The sequence below is a fragment of the Podarcis vaucheri genome (assembly GCF_965113315.1).
Source record: "Podarcis vaucheri genome assembly, chromosome: 5".
NCBI classification, from domain to species: domain Eukaryota; kingdom Metazoa; phylum Chordata; class Lepidosauria; order Squamata; family Lacertidae; genus Podarcis; species Podarcis vaucheri.
The window spans coordinates 103,176,126-103,190,714 of NC_138763.1; the positions used below are offsets into that span (position 1 = coordinate 103,176,126).

The window sequence follows — 14,589 nt, forward strand, 5'->3', positions numbered from 1 at the left end:
GTACTTAACCTGAGGTACCACTGTACTGGAAAGTCCAGAAAGTAGCACTGGGAGATTGATTGATTAACTGCCTGGTGGTTAGCTATTTAATAAGTATATGAAGCCACTAGCAGCAGTCATTAGGAGTTTGGGGGCAAGGTGATATCACTATCCTGGAGACATCTGAATCAGGACAGGCAGTGTAGGATCTGAACTGCTATTGGGATGCAGTGTTAGCACAGATGAGGGGAAATAAGCGAAGCTTGAATCCTGGCATGATGGAGGCACTGTGGCCGAGTGGTTCTTGTGGCAAGATGGGGTTGCACTCCAACTGAAATAGCAGGTAATGCAGCCTGTGGGGTGTTTCTGGAGGCCCAGATAACCGAGTAAGACAGCTTGACCACAGTAGCTCACAAACTTCTTGATCTGGAAACTGCATCCAGTGTAGAATTACTGAACCTAAGCATTCATGAAAAGTTTCTATTCTCCCCCCCCCCCAAGCAGGTGTATAACATATGCATCTCTGAGAATACCAATAGTGAATTGCAGTGTAAAATGTAATCACCACCACTATTTTTCTAGAAAAAGAGGTGCCAGAGCCCACCATGAAGAATTATTCTCTTAGAATGGCAATGGTGCCCACCTGAGAGGAGCTGGAACTGAGTTCTGACGAGTTCCAGGTGAAAAAAAGCTCTGTTTACCACTTATATTAGCAGCTATGCTTAGAAGTGACTACAACTTAGTTTTAATTAGAAACTAAACATTGAATCGTTTATTTAGCAACTTTCAAATATAAATGCAAGCAAAACAAATTTAATGGAAACACTAAGAAATATTTTTTGTAAGAAACTGTTGCATAATAATCTTCAGTGTCAGTGGTTCTAGTTGTCTATATATGCTTTATATTAGTGAATGTCACTGGTCCCCAGTCCTTGTTTGACCAAGGATAACAATCAGATCAAAAACACCAAAAAAGTGTGAAACTTTAGCTATAACTCAGGCCAATGCAGATGTTACATGTAGTTGTGTGTCATGACCCTGTTTTAAACAGGAACAGGCTGCTGGAGCCACACTTTGAGGAGTGGCTAATAGGGTGTGTTTACCTACTCATTCTTCCATTCCAGATTGCACCCCCATGACTTTTCACATGTTGGCTCTTGCAAATACCTATCTGAAACCTCTCAAGGTAGTGGCGAAGTTAAAGTGTGGGTGGCTGGGAATGGGACAGAATGGTGGGGAAATAGTTAATACTATTTCCACATTCAATCCCATCTGCTTTTCTTTTTGATAGAGACATCAGGAAACTGTATCTAATGTCTAACTATTACAAATTTTAGCAGTTAAACTTCCACAGAGAATAAGCATATTAATATAATGCTAAACAACCAATTCTCACATTAAATATATGTGAATTTAGTTTTATACTGAATTCTAATAAGTAACATTCAAACCTGTCACAACGTGGTTAAACAAAAGCCCACAGCCACAAATTCACTTTATATCCTATTTCAATGCAGAGCTCTTTCTGCCTTTCGGTTGCTTTTCATTTTCATCATCCGACTCTCGATACAGAGTAAGATCCAGGCTCAGTGCTTGACTGTGGATAGTCTCTTCTTGCTAAGGAGAGAAATGGTCAAGAGTTATCATAGCACACCAGGCCGTAATGACGCAGCTGTAGGTGTTTGGTTTCTCTGCATTTCTGCCACCCAACCCTTTAAAACCACCAGGGATTTGATTCTATAGAAGTGTAGCCATATTCTGTTTCTGTTTTCTCTATGAAACACTTAGGGTGCGGAAACTCACTCAAGAGTGTGTTTTGTGTGCGTATATATGTACCTCAGGCCAGACTCCAACTAAAGCATCTGCTTCAGAATAAAACTCTTCCTTTAGAGAAATAACGATAATCTGAAACTTTTCTTGGGCCTGCTCTTTAATGAAGCTTGATATCTTTTTGAGAAGAAAAAAAAGGGGTTGTTAGATACATGCAGAAATACAACGATTAGAAAAGAAAATTGCTTTATAGAATGGGTAAGCATACTGTTGTCAAGACATCTCAAATACAAGACTATGCTATAAAATACATTAGAGGATCTGTTTGGAATAAAAATTCCTCATGCAATATATCTCTACTCACTAAGACAGTATTTTATTTTTAAAAACCCACACCCTTATGGCTTGGACGAATTGTAAGAAGTTGCTTAACAAATAAGTGCAGAAGAGACCATGGGAGGGTCCTCATTATAATAGATAATTTTATTATCTATTTGGGGATCTTAATTAAAACCCTCACGTGCTACAGCTACAGCAGAGGTTTGATTAATACTGTCAAAAAATTATGGAAGGTTGCAGGTTTCTTTCTAAAGGAGCCTGCAAAGCCCTTGCACAGTACATCCCAAGCGCCCGACAACCAGCTGAACAAGAAGTGCTACAAAGCCCCTTCGCCAAGCCCTGCCTTTACAGTGGTGCCTCGCAAGACGAAAAGAATCCGTTCCGCGAGTCTTCGTCTTGCGGTTTTTTCGTCTTGCGAAGCAAGCCCATTAGCGGATTAGCGAGCTTAGCGGATCAGCTGATAGGCGGCTTAGCGGATCAGCTGATAAGCGGCTTAGCGGATCAGCTGTTAAGCGGCTTAGCGGCTTGGGAAAAGGGGGGGGGAGGAAAAAAACCCCGCAGGAACTCGCAAGACATTTTCGTCTTGCGAAGTAAGCCCATAGGAAATTTGTTTTGCGAAGCACCTCCAAAATGGAAAACCCTTTTGTCTAGCGGGTTTTCCGTCTTGCGAGGCATTCGTCTTGTGGGGCACCACTGTACCTCACTTTACAGGGTTTGCCAAAATGGCCTAGTGGGCTGGGTTAGGTCTGAACAGTGGCTTTCAAGAACTAACAGTTCTTGTGGCTGGAAAGTACTAGTAAATCTTAAGATGCACTGGGTAAGCATGGAAAGATTCTTAAGTGAACAATCTAAACAGCCTTTAACAGGGAATTAGCATGAGATGCAATTCGCTTCCTTCCATTTCGAACAGTGTCTGATATATGCAGCATATCCAGTGTAATCTCTTTCATAAAGGGTTTGCTTGCTATTTACTCTTTGCCCCTGCTTAAAAATATTGTTTTCATATATAAAAAGAAAAAGCACATTTCTGAGATGGAATGTTGTTTTTCTTTTAGGAAGAAAGAGAGACTGATAGCTTACCTTGCCAATGTTTGTGTTATCTAGCGCTGCATCTACTTCATCCAAAACAAAAAAGGGGGCAGGCCTAAAGCTGAAACAACAAAGCAAGCACAATTATTAATGGAATGTAAATTAGTCCAATTGTACCTATAAGAGTAACAGAAACAATTTCACCAATGGAGTTTGCACCTGCCACCATCTGCTTTCTACTTTAATGATTGCATATTCTGAATTTCAAGACTTCTTTTTACTTTTTCTTAATATATAGCCAAAATCCCCCACAAATACAGAATTTAAAACAAGTGTGCCATATAGTATACAGCCTCCCCCACCTTATAATATGCCAGTGGTACAGAAATATAGAAATATATTTCTACTTCTCTTTACCAAATTGCCATCTAAACAAGGCAGTATTACTTTTCTGTATCAAGCTAGAATGGAATTAAAAGCACTTTAATAAATTAATATTATTATAGCACTTAATACAGTGCTGTATTATCTAGCAATTTCCACCTCCATAGCCAAGACCTAAAAGGGAATTAAGCAGAGGTAGCCTGGAACTTTAACTAGACCCTTTCCAGTACAGTGGTATTTTGTGATTTTAGAAAAAGGAAAATATAAGGTCAAGCCAGAAAATAACTGCCTGAATGGTATCCTGAAACCTATCAGAAACCTCCTAATTAAGGAACAATTAATTACCAATGTCACTCTACACCGAACAAGAAGTAGAGGCAGAAGAAGCTTCTAATTAAAGGCACAGTATCCTCCCTGAGAACAGCAGTCTACCCTGGAAAAACTGATGCTGCAATTGCATTTTATTTGAAAAACAACAAGAAGAAAAAACTGGGTGGGCAATCATACTGTCTGTTTTCACTATGAAGAATGAGTAAGGATGGCAATTCCATTCTAAACAACTAGCATGGTAGCAGCGCTAGAAGATTAGTAGGAGACAAACTTCATTCAACATGATCCTCCTGTTGTGGGGCAAGGCAGCATTACGTTCTCAAAACGAATATGATCATTACAGAAGTAAGAGGTATCTATTGACTATCAGCTACAGAATTAGTGAGCAACAGAACAGAAGTAATGACCTCTGTGTGAACATAGCTGGAGTGCACTTCATTGTTCTCAAACCTTTTTATTTTAGTTACAGATAGGTAGCCGTGTTGGTCTGCCATAGTCAAAATAAAAAAATACCTTCCAGTAGCACCTTAAAGACCAACTAAGTTAGTTCTTGGTATGAGCTTTCGTGTGCATGCACACTTCTTCAGATACACAGATTTCTTTTTATTTTAATTACTATACAAGACCACAATAATTAGAAATTACAAAAATTAAAAGATTACATAATGAAACAAACTAAGAAACAATATAAAAGACAAACACAATAATTTAAATACATTTCCTACTACCTGATTTGGGCTTATCAATAAAGGCACTTTAAATCATTTATTTCAATCAGCAAGAAAAAAAGGCAACTACCGTAAGTACTGGTAAATGATTTATATAAACTTTCTCACTGGTATTTTATATATCCCTTAAATAATGGTGCTCATCTGACCACTAGCATATGTTGAATTCTAAATAAGAGTAATTTTGCCCCAAGGAAGGAGCTACTTTGTATAATTTTTATTTATTTGGATACTGATTTGCATGGAAGTGCTTAATGGATAACTTAGATGGTTATCTTTGTAGCAAAAGCTGCAGTTCCCTAGGAGTATTAATACTGCACCTCTCTCAAATTCTGCACCTGGAAGAAGCCCCCTCGCTTGTTGCATCCCTGACAGACTTCCTTTGGAATAGGTGTACCTTGGGAGAAAGTGGCACATTCTAGACGAAAATCTATTTGCCTATCTCTTGTTGATCTAGCTAAATAAATTGGAGAACCAGGTTTTCTGGGTTGGAGCTTGAGCCAGAACTGAATATAGGAAGAACATCCCCTAGAAACCGGGTGTTGACACAGGGCCACAAAAACATGATCAACAGCTTTCCACATTTACTTCCAGAACTTCGAAGCATAAGCACAGGACCAACAACAGACCAAATCCTCTCTTGCCTTTCCACACTTCCAGAACAAACTGAAAGCTTATATATGTTGCTCTCCTTTCTCATCTTGTCCACCATATATGCCCAGAGGTAGAATCTCAACATTATATGAAGAATGGAGTGACTCCAAAACGATACCACGGTTGTATAAACTGTGATATGTGTGTCATATTCTTTTTTGAAGTGCAATGTATTACCTGTGTATTGCAAACACAAGAGCCAAAGCTGCAACAGATTTTTCACCACCTGACAGGTTGTCCATTGGCATAAATCTTTTTCCAGGAGCTACACAGTTATAGCCAATACCTTCCAAGTAAGGCTCCTCAGGATTTTCGGGACTAAGAAATGCCTGAAAGATACCAGCTTCCTTGTTCAATTAATAACAAAACATGGGCATTAGCTTTATCTGTAAAAAATTTAATGCAGGGCTTGTCAACATTGTCAACCTTGCAACATCAGGAAGACACCATACTGGCTATTCCAGATTTCGTGAATGCTAAAAAAATACTGGTTTCCAGAAATGCAATTTAAATTATTCTTTTGGACAAAAATGCAATCCTATTCAAGTTACGGATGCAAACAATACAACATTCTTCGAAGTGAATTTGGAGAACAGGGAGCATCTAGATGTTAAAGTCCAAAGCGGTATTTGTACTGGATGGAAAAGAACAACAGAAAATCATTCACAAGCTGCTTTGGAAACAAGCCAGAGCTCCTTTCTGTGTCCATGAGCACAAAGTTTGAGAACACACTAGTTCTGTGCATGGCAAGTTAACCTAACCTTCATAACTGCATGCCAACTTTGCACAGAACAAACTTCCCACCCCCAAAACAAACTCTTCTACTGTGGAGCCTTGATGCAGCTTCACAGGTAAGTCATCTTTCACCAGCTCTGTCGTTTCCCCATGCCCAGCTAACTCTGTATTTCCAAGTCATGGAGGCAGAGGGATTGGACCCTTTGCTGTTTGCCTTGGATCACTTTATTTTGAATCCTGAATCTGGTTGCCCATATTTCTGTTTTAAAAACTAAGAAGAAGAATTCCTTGAATGATTCATTTTCTGATGGACCAGTAATCTAGCCTTAATCTACAACCAGTACACTCACTGTTGTTGTTAAAGAGTATTAAATGAAATATCTGAAAAATTACAAACCTGAGCGCTACTGTTTCTGCAGAGTTTCTTGTAGATCTGATCTATAGCTACTGACACATGTTCAAAACACTGACTGAACAGCTCGTATCTCTTTTTCTTCACCTTCTCAAATTCTTGCCTACATAATCTGGCTTCTGTCCTACAAGTCTCAAACACTGTAAAAGGATAATTGAACTAGCTTTAACAGAACATATCACTAAAATATTGGGAGTTAATTTTATAGGGTAGAATCCAACTAATGTCCTTGCATTCAAGGAAGAGCTTTTTCTGGTGGATGCCTCTGCTAATGTAAGAACATAGATAGGTGATTTACGCCATACTCAAATTCGTTTCAGACAGTTGTCACCCTCCAGCAGAGGGTTGAAGGTGGTGTGGAGAGCTGCAGGTGGAAGAATGAATTAGCAAAATTCAACCTTTCTCCTTTTCCGCTGAATCAAAAGTCCCTCCATGAGAGCAAAGGTCACCAGCTGGATTCTACCCACAATTTCCTACCAACTTCGGTAAACAAACACAAGAAAACAGTATTTATGCAGATGTTATTTTGCAACAGAAAGCCACTTTTCTCAACATACAAGTTTGTGCTGTACAAGTCCAGGTTCTTGCAATTTACAAAGTGTTCTCAGTGAACATTATATGTTTGCAGTGCTATTTAAATTCAAACTTTACTGTAGCTTATATGGCCCATTTATCTATCTGTGTATGGTGGAAAATTGAATTGCTTCACACTTTTATGGAAAGAAAGAAAAATCCTTGCAAATGTCTATACTTTTGATGGAACACTGGATTTACTAGGATGTTCTCTTTCTTCAGAACCTCTACATCTATTGCCCTAAAGGGACAAATAAAAATGAACATCCTTGCAAAAATTGCCATTAAAGCATACCTTCACCTGCAAGTTCCAGTGCGGGAGAGAAGGCAGCACTGTCCTCCCAGCCCCGCAAGCCCTTTGGGGCAACCAGGATGTGGAGTGCCAGGATGTTTGTCAAGCCTTGCGGGCCTGACAAGTAACTCTTGGGATGAATGGAAGCTTTGAGTCATCACGGGAGGGACAAAGAAGAGTATCTTACAAGGAAAGGGATTTTGTGAGGGTTGAGAAACATTTCAGGCAAGGCCCATGTTACTCGGACTTCTGACACCTGAGGTGTATATTTTTAAGAGCCACCATGCTTTTGTGATTATAATGTTTTTTTTAAACTATTTGGAAGTTTTTAAATGTTGTAACCAAGAGCTGTTTTCAGGTCCCTAAAGTGATATCTCAAGAAAAGGGGGGGGGGGGAGGCCGGCCAACGACGATTACTTTCTTGGAATATTGCCTAAAGGATCTTGTGGTGGATCTAGACACAGAAAAAAATGCTATAAATAAGTCAGAAATTAGATCATTATAACAAAATAAAATAAAAAACCCTTTAGAAAAACACATATATTTCCTGCTCTCTGGCGCCATCTGGTGTTGCATGTTTATAGCGCATGTGGTGTCCTTGCTTGATGCAAATAATGGTGACAACTTGCCAGGCAGAACAGTAAGTTCCATAGGGGATGGGATGGGGACTGCCCAGCAGGTTTGGGAGCATGTGCTGAAGGGGCCTGCTCATAACCTAACCATATGCTCAAGTACGGGGCTTCCGCAGAGGAAAAAGGCCCCAACAGATAGTCCAGCAGGACAAGCAGCCAAGTCACTTCTCTTGGGGTGGGGGGAGAGAGAGAAGGAAGAGGAGGCCTCCTGGCCACCTTTCAAATATTTTATCTCAATTACTTATTGAAGGCAAACTATAAATAAAAGTTGTGGCTGATTTTTAATCTAAGACATGTGTTCGCCTCTTTCCTGTCAACTGCTAGGACATTTTGAAAGACTTGCAATAAGGTAATAAATTAGGATGTAAGTGCGTTGTGGGGTGATCAGACAGCCACAAGGGCACCCAAAAAATCTGGGTTTACAGAAACACCTTTCTCACTACTACTATCAGAATCACAGAATCGTTTTATTATTAATTTTACTAATTAAAAAGGTTCAATATTACCATCAACCGATTCTTGAAATCTGCCTGTAACAACATGTAATCTCTCAAGAGCTCTCATATTCGGTGCTGCTGTTTTTGATAGAACATTTTCTCTAGATGCTATTTCCTGCTGAAGTTTTGTTAGGTGAGTCTCAATATCTTTGTCGGAGCGCAAGTCCTAGATGTAAAATGAAATAAAGAAGTATAAAAACAATGAATAATGGTATTGGGTTATTAAAAATTGCCTCAAAGTCTTAAAAGAAAAGACAAGGAGGGGGGAGGTAATGTCCACACCAGAGGAACTTGCTGCAGTTGCAACATTTTGATTGTCCCTGTGGGGCTGCAAGTGCCATGCTTATTCCTCGTGGCCTTATGGACTCAGATTGACCTTATTAGAGCATACACAGTCCATCAGATGGATACTGCCATCTATCACCCACAAGCAGGAACGGCAGAGTTTAGGAAGTATGATTTTTAAGGTACTGGTACTGACACAATATCGAATCCCTGCGGTGGGGTGAGCTCCCGTCGTTCGGTCCCAGCTCCTGCCCACCTAGCAGTTCGAAAGCACCCTTAAGTGCAAGTAGATAAATAGGTACCGCTTTATAGTGGGAAGGTAAACGGCGTTTCCGTGTGCGGCGCTGGTGCCGGTTCGCCAGAGCAGCTTCGTCACGCTGGCCACGTGACCTGGAAGTGTCTGCGGACAGCGCTGGCTCCCGGCCTCTAGAGTGAGATGAGCGCACAACCCTAGAGTCGGACACGACTAGCCCGTATGGGCAGGGGTACCTTTACCTTTACCTTTTACTGACACAATAAGGAAAACATACTAGAACGAAAAACATGTTTTAAAAAGGCTTTCAGGAAAGGCCTGGGTGCAAAAGCTACTAAGAGAAAAGGAACTGCTGTGGCTTAGGAGAGCAGGTGTGGGGAAGAGACTGAAGACATTTGCTCACATACCACAACTACCATTGAATAAAATTAAACTCGGGGATTCACTTCAGGTGGGGAAGCTGAGGGGCCAGGAAACAAACAAAACACCAAACCACTGGGCCAAGTAGCCTAGCGGATGTGAGGAGATGTGTGAAGTAAAATACTGTCAGGAAAAAAACAATAACCCAAACCACTCAAAACTCACCATAATGAACAACAAGCAAGCAAGCAAGCAGGGAAGGAAGGGGAAGATAAATCACCCAACAGTCCAAGATGTGAGGCTAGTCCTGAGCAATGAAAGGCAAAACCATCTGGACAGGACGCAGGAAACTGACCAGGGTCTCTACACCGGGAGGAAATCTCCTTTCCCAACTCTGCAATTCCTGACAGTGGATGGCAGATGGCAGTATCTACCTATCTGAGGGACTAAAGAATTCAGGGAGAATTTGGTTCAGGCAACAAACCTGATATAGCTGTGAATACCTACAAACAACAATAGTCTCAACACAGTATGCAGTGTCTGTAATGCAGAATGAATGCAGAACTAATTTCTTTTCTTTCTTATTAATATCCCACCTTTCCTCCAAGGAGCTCAAGGTGGCATACATAATTCTCCCCATTTTTTCCTCACCACAAACTTATGAAATGCAGAAGCACTCATCACAACAGGTAGTTGTGCTATGAAGTGCAGACTGCACAAGCTGTGGGAGAATGTCCCCCACATGCTGATGAAAACCACCCTTCTCCCTGAAGCTGCTTCTGTCTGTGGGAGGGAATCATAGAATCATAGAATCATAGAGTTGGAAGAGACCTCAAGGGCCATCGAGTCCAACCCCCTGCCAAGCAGGAAACACCATCAGAGCACTCCTGACATATGGTTGTCAAGCCTCTGCTTAAAGACCTCCAAAGTAGGAGACTCCACCACACTCCTTGGCAGCAAAGCTTCAATGGGCGTCCATGAAAGATTCCCTCCGTGGTTCATAGCAGCAGGAAGCGGTTCAGTGGTCCTGCACACCACAGGATGAACAGTCTCTGGGGTGATTGATTGCAGTCCTGCTTACGGAGCAAGTTGCATGCGGCAGAGAATATCTAAGGAATCATGGCAGCCAGATGTTCCTTTTAACCACATTAGCCAGGCAAACGGGAAATAAACTGTGGAACCAAGCTCATGAAAACATGCTTTCATGCACAATATTAAAATGGAGATCCTCTCTTACCATTAGCTCTTTTGCAAGATTGCTATAGTCTACATGAATTGCCTCTTCTCTTTCATAGATATCAGCCGTCATTTCTGTAGTTTCAGTATCAGATCCCAGCTGTAACAAACAGCCAGCAAAATTAATGGAGATACATAATACTTAAAACTGAAAAAACCCAAAACAGCAGCAGCAGCAGCAGCATTTGCTTCTCTCTCCTCTCCCATCCTTCTACTTATGGTTAAGGTACGGTTTACTTCTTCATGAAAACCAGTGGTGCCTCAATTTTATCCAGCCTCCTATTCATATATTTCTACACATTTGCCCTTTTTGAGGGGCAGGAGCATCAATTGTTAAATATACATCCTAGCATCTGAATAAAATAGCATTGGATTTGGGAGGGAAACACCCATCAGGATGACATCTTTGCAGTTCTGGTTCTCTCTGTGCTCTCTCTGTGGTAGCTCTTCTAAAAATTTGGTACTTGCCACCAGATAAAACTCTAGTTCAGTGTTTCCCAAATTCGGCCCTCCAGATGTTTTTGGACCACAGTTCCCATCATCTCTGACCACTGGTCCTGCTAGCTAGGGATGATGGGAGCTGTGGTCAAAATATGGCTGGAGACCCAAGTTTGGAAAACACTACTCTAGTTAGATCAAGGTCTGGCAGACCTTATTTATGTACAAACTCCACAACTGTATTAAATTATTTAATATGCCACAAAACCTACCTCTATTTCACTAATGTCATCCAAAGATCCCAAAAGAAGTCCGATCTTTAAGTCCTGGAGTTTGCAATCAAGAAAGGTATTATGCCTTTCTAACTTTTTCTGTTCCAGAGAAGTCTCGATTGCAATACCTTCCTTTTGCAACTTTGCCAACTCTCTGCCACCAAAAAGCAAGAACACAGAAAACATAACACTGATATTTCAGCTACTGAAGGTTTAAAATTTATATAAGAATAGTTTGTATATTATATTATTAATTTAGACTTAATACCTGGGTTTAGAAACACATGAGATAGTACTTTTGAACCACACTTCAAGCTTAAGTTTCTAACCCAAATACAAAGTATCTCAATCCATTCTAGAAATCAATTACTTCCCCATCAAATTCAGCTTGCTTGCTTGCTTTCAGTGACATGTGTAAGCAGACACAAGTAACTGGGAAAGATTTGCATGCCCTCTTTCAAAGATAGAAACAGTTTTGTATCCAAGTCATTTACACATTTGCTCTTGTCACCTTTTTACCATCCAAAGGCACCCTGCGGTGGTGATCCAACGAGCACCATAGCTGAACATGTGCACATCAGCTTCTGGATCTCTTAACCTGCTCTATACCACCAATTCATGAGTGGCCTGTCAGGCTGCAATGAAGATGGTATTGGAGACACCCTGTTGTACACAAAGAACCTCTCCATCACAAACCTTCGGATCTAGGTCATAGCAGTTGTACAGAATTGTACTATCTTAGCAAGTATACAATGCTCAACTTAAATGTTCCTGTTCACACAAATTAGTGAGAGAAGTTTCAGTTATCTGGAGTTCCTCCCCCCACAAATCACTTACCTATTCTAAACACAACCTTACCTTATTAGAGTTAGCAATGCCTTCCTTGATTCCTCAACTTGATTCTGTGCTTCTGCAACATCAGCCTTATTAACATTCCACCTTTCCTTCAGCTGTTGCAGTTCCACCGTAACTTCCTCGACCATTTGTAAAAAGTTTTGCTCATCCTATGTATGAAAAGTATTTATAAAGTATAATAGCCTCATGGTAATCTTATCCAGACAAGGTAGTCAGATACCTATTGGTAGAGATGGAACACTCTAATATCTCTGTGTTGGGTTGATCTACATGGATTTTCCCCTCCTAATTGCCATCTCACTCCTTAATCTTAGTTACATTTATATGTTCATATATTATAGACATGCAATGTGCGCATAGTGCAAAATGCCTAGAAAAGGAGGTCTTCTAAAATAATTAAACCAATTTCTTTGTGAAGTAACAGATAGGTAGCCGTGTTGGTCTGCCATAGTCAAAATAAAAAAAAATCCTTCCAGTAGCACCTTAAAGACCAACTAAGTTAGTTCTTGGCATGCACACGAAAGCTCATACCAAGAACTAACTTAGTTGGTCTTTAAGGTGCTACTGGAAGGATTTTTTTTTATTTTGTGAAGTAAATGACTGTAACCAAATCTGATTATTATATTACTTTAAGAAATTTTATGCACTGCTTGATTGTAGTGAAAACTTGAAAAGCTGGATATGAATTATTGTAACAAACCATTGGTTACCTTTTTCAGGCTAATAATATAAGCTTCATCTTTGCAAATATTCTCCTTTAACATGTTATTCTTCTTCACCGCCTTGTCTACCAGGCTGCAAATATACTCAAGCTGAGCACTCAGTCGTGTCTTCTGGTTTTCAAACTGAAACCTGAACAGACACAATACAGCAATATGTTAAGATGGAGACAGCAATGTTTTCCTGTCAAGGGCCATTACATCTCTCAGAAGTAATGTCAAGGGATCTGTGTTGACTGTGGGAGGGCCAAAGTCAACAGTGGGCAGGGACAGAGTCAGAAGTGTGGGGGGCACCCACTTTCTCTCTCTATTTCTGGCACACCTATTTTTCTCTTGCCCCCTCTTCCTCTCTACCCAGCAGACTGCCAGGGGAGGGGCAGATCACACTTGTTAAAAGGCTGAACTGATCAGTTGCAGAGGGGTGGGTGTCCATGTGGCTTTAGGCTGCCCTCTAAATGCAAGGTAAAAAACAAGTTATTATTTAATAATAACAATAAAGTGGCATCAGAATGCATGGCGCTTTGCAGTGTAGATCCCCCAAAGCTTACAATCTAATCTTCAATCCAAGGGAAGCAACCAAGGAAGCAAAAGGTATTGGAATCAGGGGTAAATAAGGAAGCAACATATAAAAACATTACATGCAAACATCCCTATTGGTAGGGATAGGATAGGCAAAACCACTTTGGAAAAGAATAAAGCTAGCGACAATTCCTCTCCCCCAATGTCCTTGCATCCCCGAGGAGTAGCAAATGCATACTGGCAAGGGCATTCTATGCAAACATATTACTGACCTCAATTTAACAATAAAATAATCATCATATGATGATAGCTGAACAATATCTTAGGACAGAGACATTAAGTATGTATGTATACAGAAAACGGAGGAATTCTGATTACAGAATGATGTCACAAAACATCACTACTATTCAGTTCTGAATAGTTACCTCTTCTTGTCAATTTCTTCCTGCTCTTGCAAATGTTCTTTTTCATATACACGAATATTGTCTACTCCAATCTCTGCACAGAAGTCACTGAAAACATTGTCTTCCACCTATTGCAACAACCCCCCACCAAGAAGGCAATTAAATATAATTCCTTAAAAGAAGTTCTTTCACACAGTATATGAAGGTTTTAGAAATGTAAGAAGTATCAATTGTTATTGTAGGGATGTTCACATATTACATTCAACAAGTATACAAGTAGTTAAGCTATGTAAATCAACAATAACACTTCTATATGTATAGACCAGTGTTTCCCAACCGGTGTTCCGCGGCACACTAGTGTGCCGTGAGACACCGGCTGGTGTGCCGTGGGAGGGAGGCGGGCGAGTCGGGCGGCGAGAGGCGGCGGCGGCGAGGATCCGCGTCGAGCCGGGGGCGGCTCCGCGGTGGTGGTGCCGAGCGGCGGGGCAGCGCGCGCGACAGCGGAGGAGGAGGAGGCCGGCATGTCCGGGCAGCAGCAGCAACAGCAGCAGCAGCAACTCCCGGCGACGGCTCCTCCTCCGCCCGCTATCGCCGCCACCACCACAACAGCCGCCGCCGCCTCAGCTGCCGCCGTCCCTCAGTCCCTCGCTCTGCTGCCTCCTCCCACCCCGGCAAGGGGAAGGGAAAAAACGTTCACTTTTGTGCGTCCCTCCCGGCGTGACGCTGCGCGCTGATGTCACGGGGCGGGGCTTTAATGGTGGTGTGCCGCGAGATTTTTTTCCGGTAAACAGGTGTGCCGTTGCCCAAAAACGTTTGGGAAACACTGGTATAGACAAATGCTTGTGTCTGTGTGTAATGTGTGAATGTGCCATTTAGGAACATTGTCAAGACAAG

General features: G+C 41.2%; 1 protein-coding gene across 6 annotated transcripts in view; it reads right to left on the reverse strand.

The window, feature by feature from the left end:
• Nucleotides 1–722: 722 nt before the first annotated feature.
• Nucleotides 723–14,589, reverse strand: part of SMC1B (structural maintenance of chromosomes 1B) — a gene marked incomplete at its 5' end in the record, with an annotated part of 40,084 nt that continues 26,217 nt past the window's right edge. For 5 of the 6 annotated variants that reach the window (XM_082223050.1, XM_082223049.1, XM_082223051.1 and 2 more), the window contains 11 exons: nucleotides 723–1,596; nucleotides 1,816–1,926; nucleotides 3,169–3,238; nucleotides 5,391–5,542; nucleotides 6,346–6,500; nucleotides 8,364–8,520; nucleotides 10,490–10,588; nucleotides 11,199–11,352; nucleotides 12,057–12,202; nucleotides 12,764–12,905; nucleotides 13,717–13,823. In XM_082223050.1, the coding sequence (XP_082079176.1) occupies nucleotides 1,483–1,596; nucleotides 1,816–1,926; nucleotides 3,169–3,238; nucleotides 5,391–5,542; nucleotides 6,346–6,500; nucleotides 8,364–8,520; nucleotides 10,490–10,588; nucleotides 11,199–11,352; nucleotides 12,057–12,202; nucleotides 12,764–12,905; nucleotides 13,717–13,823 (1,407 nt within the window). In that variant the 3' untranslated portion in view covers nucleotides 723–1,482. Of the gene's footprint in view, nucleotides 1,597–1,815; nucleotides 1,927–3,168; nucleotides 3,239–5,390; nucleotides 5,543–6,345; nucleotides 6,501–8,363; nucleotides 8,521–10,489; nucleotides 10,589–11,198; nucleotides 11,353–12,056; nucleotides 12,203–12,763; nucleotides 12,906–13,716; nucleotides 13,824–14,589 lie in introns of those variants that run through there. The other variant, XM_082223054.1, reaches the window with a different exon arrangement.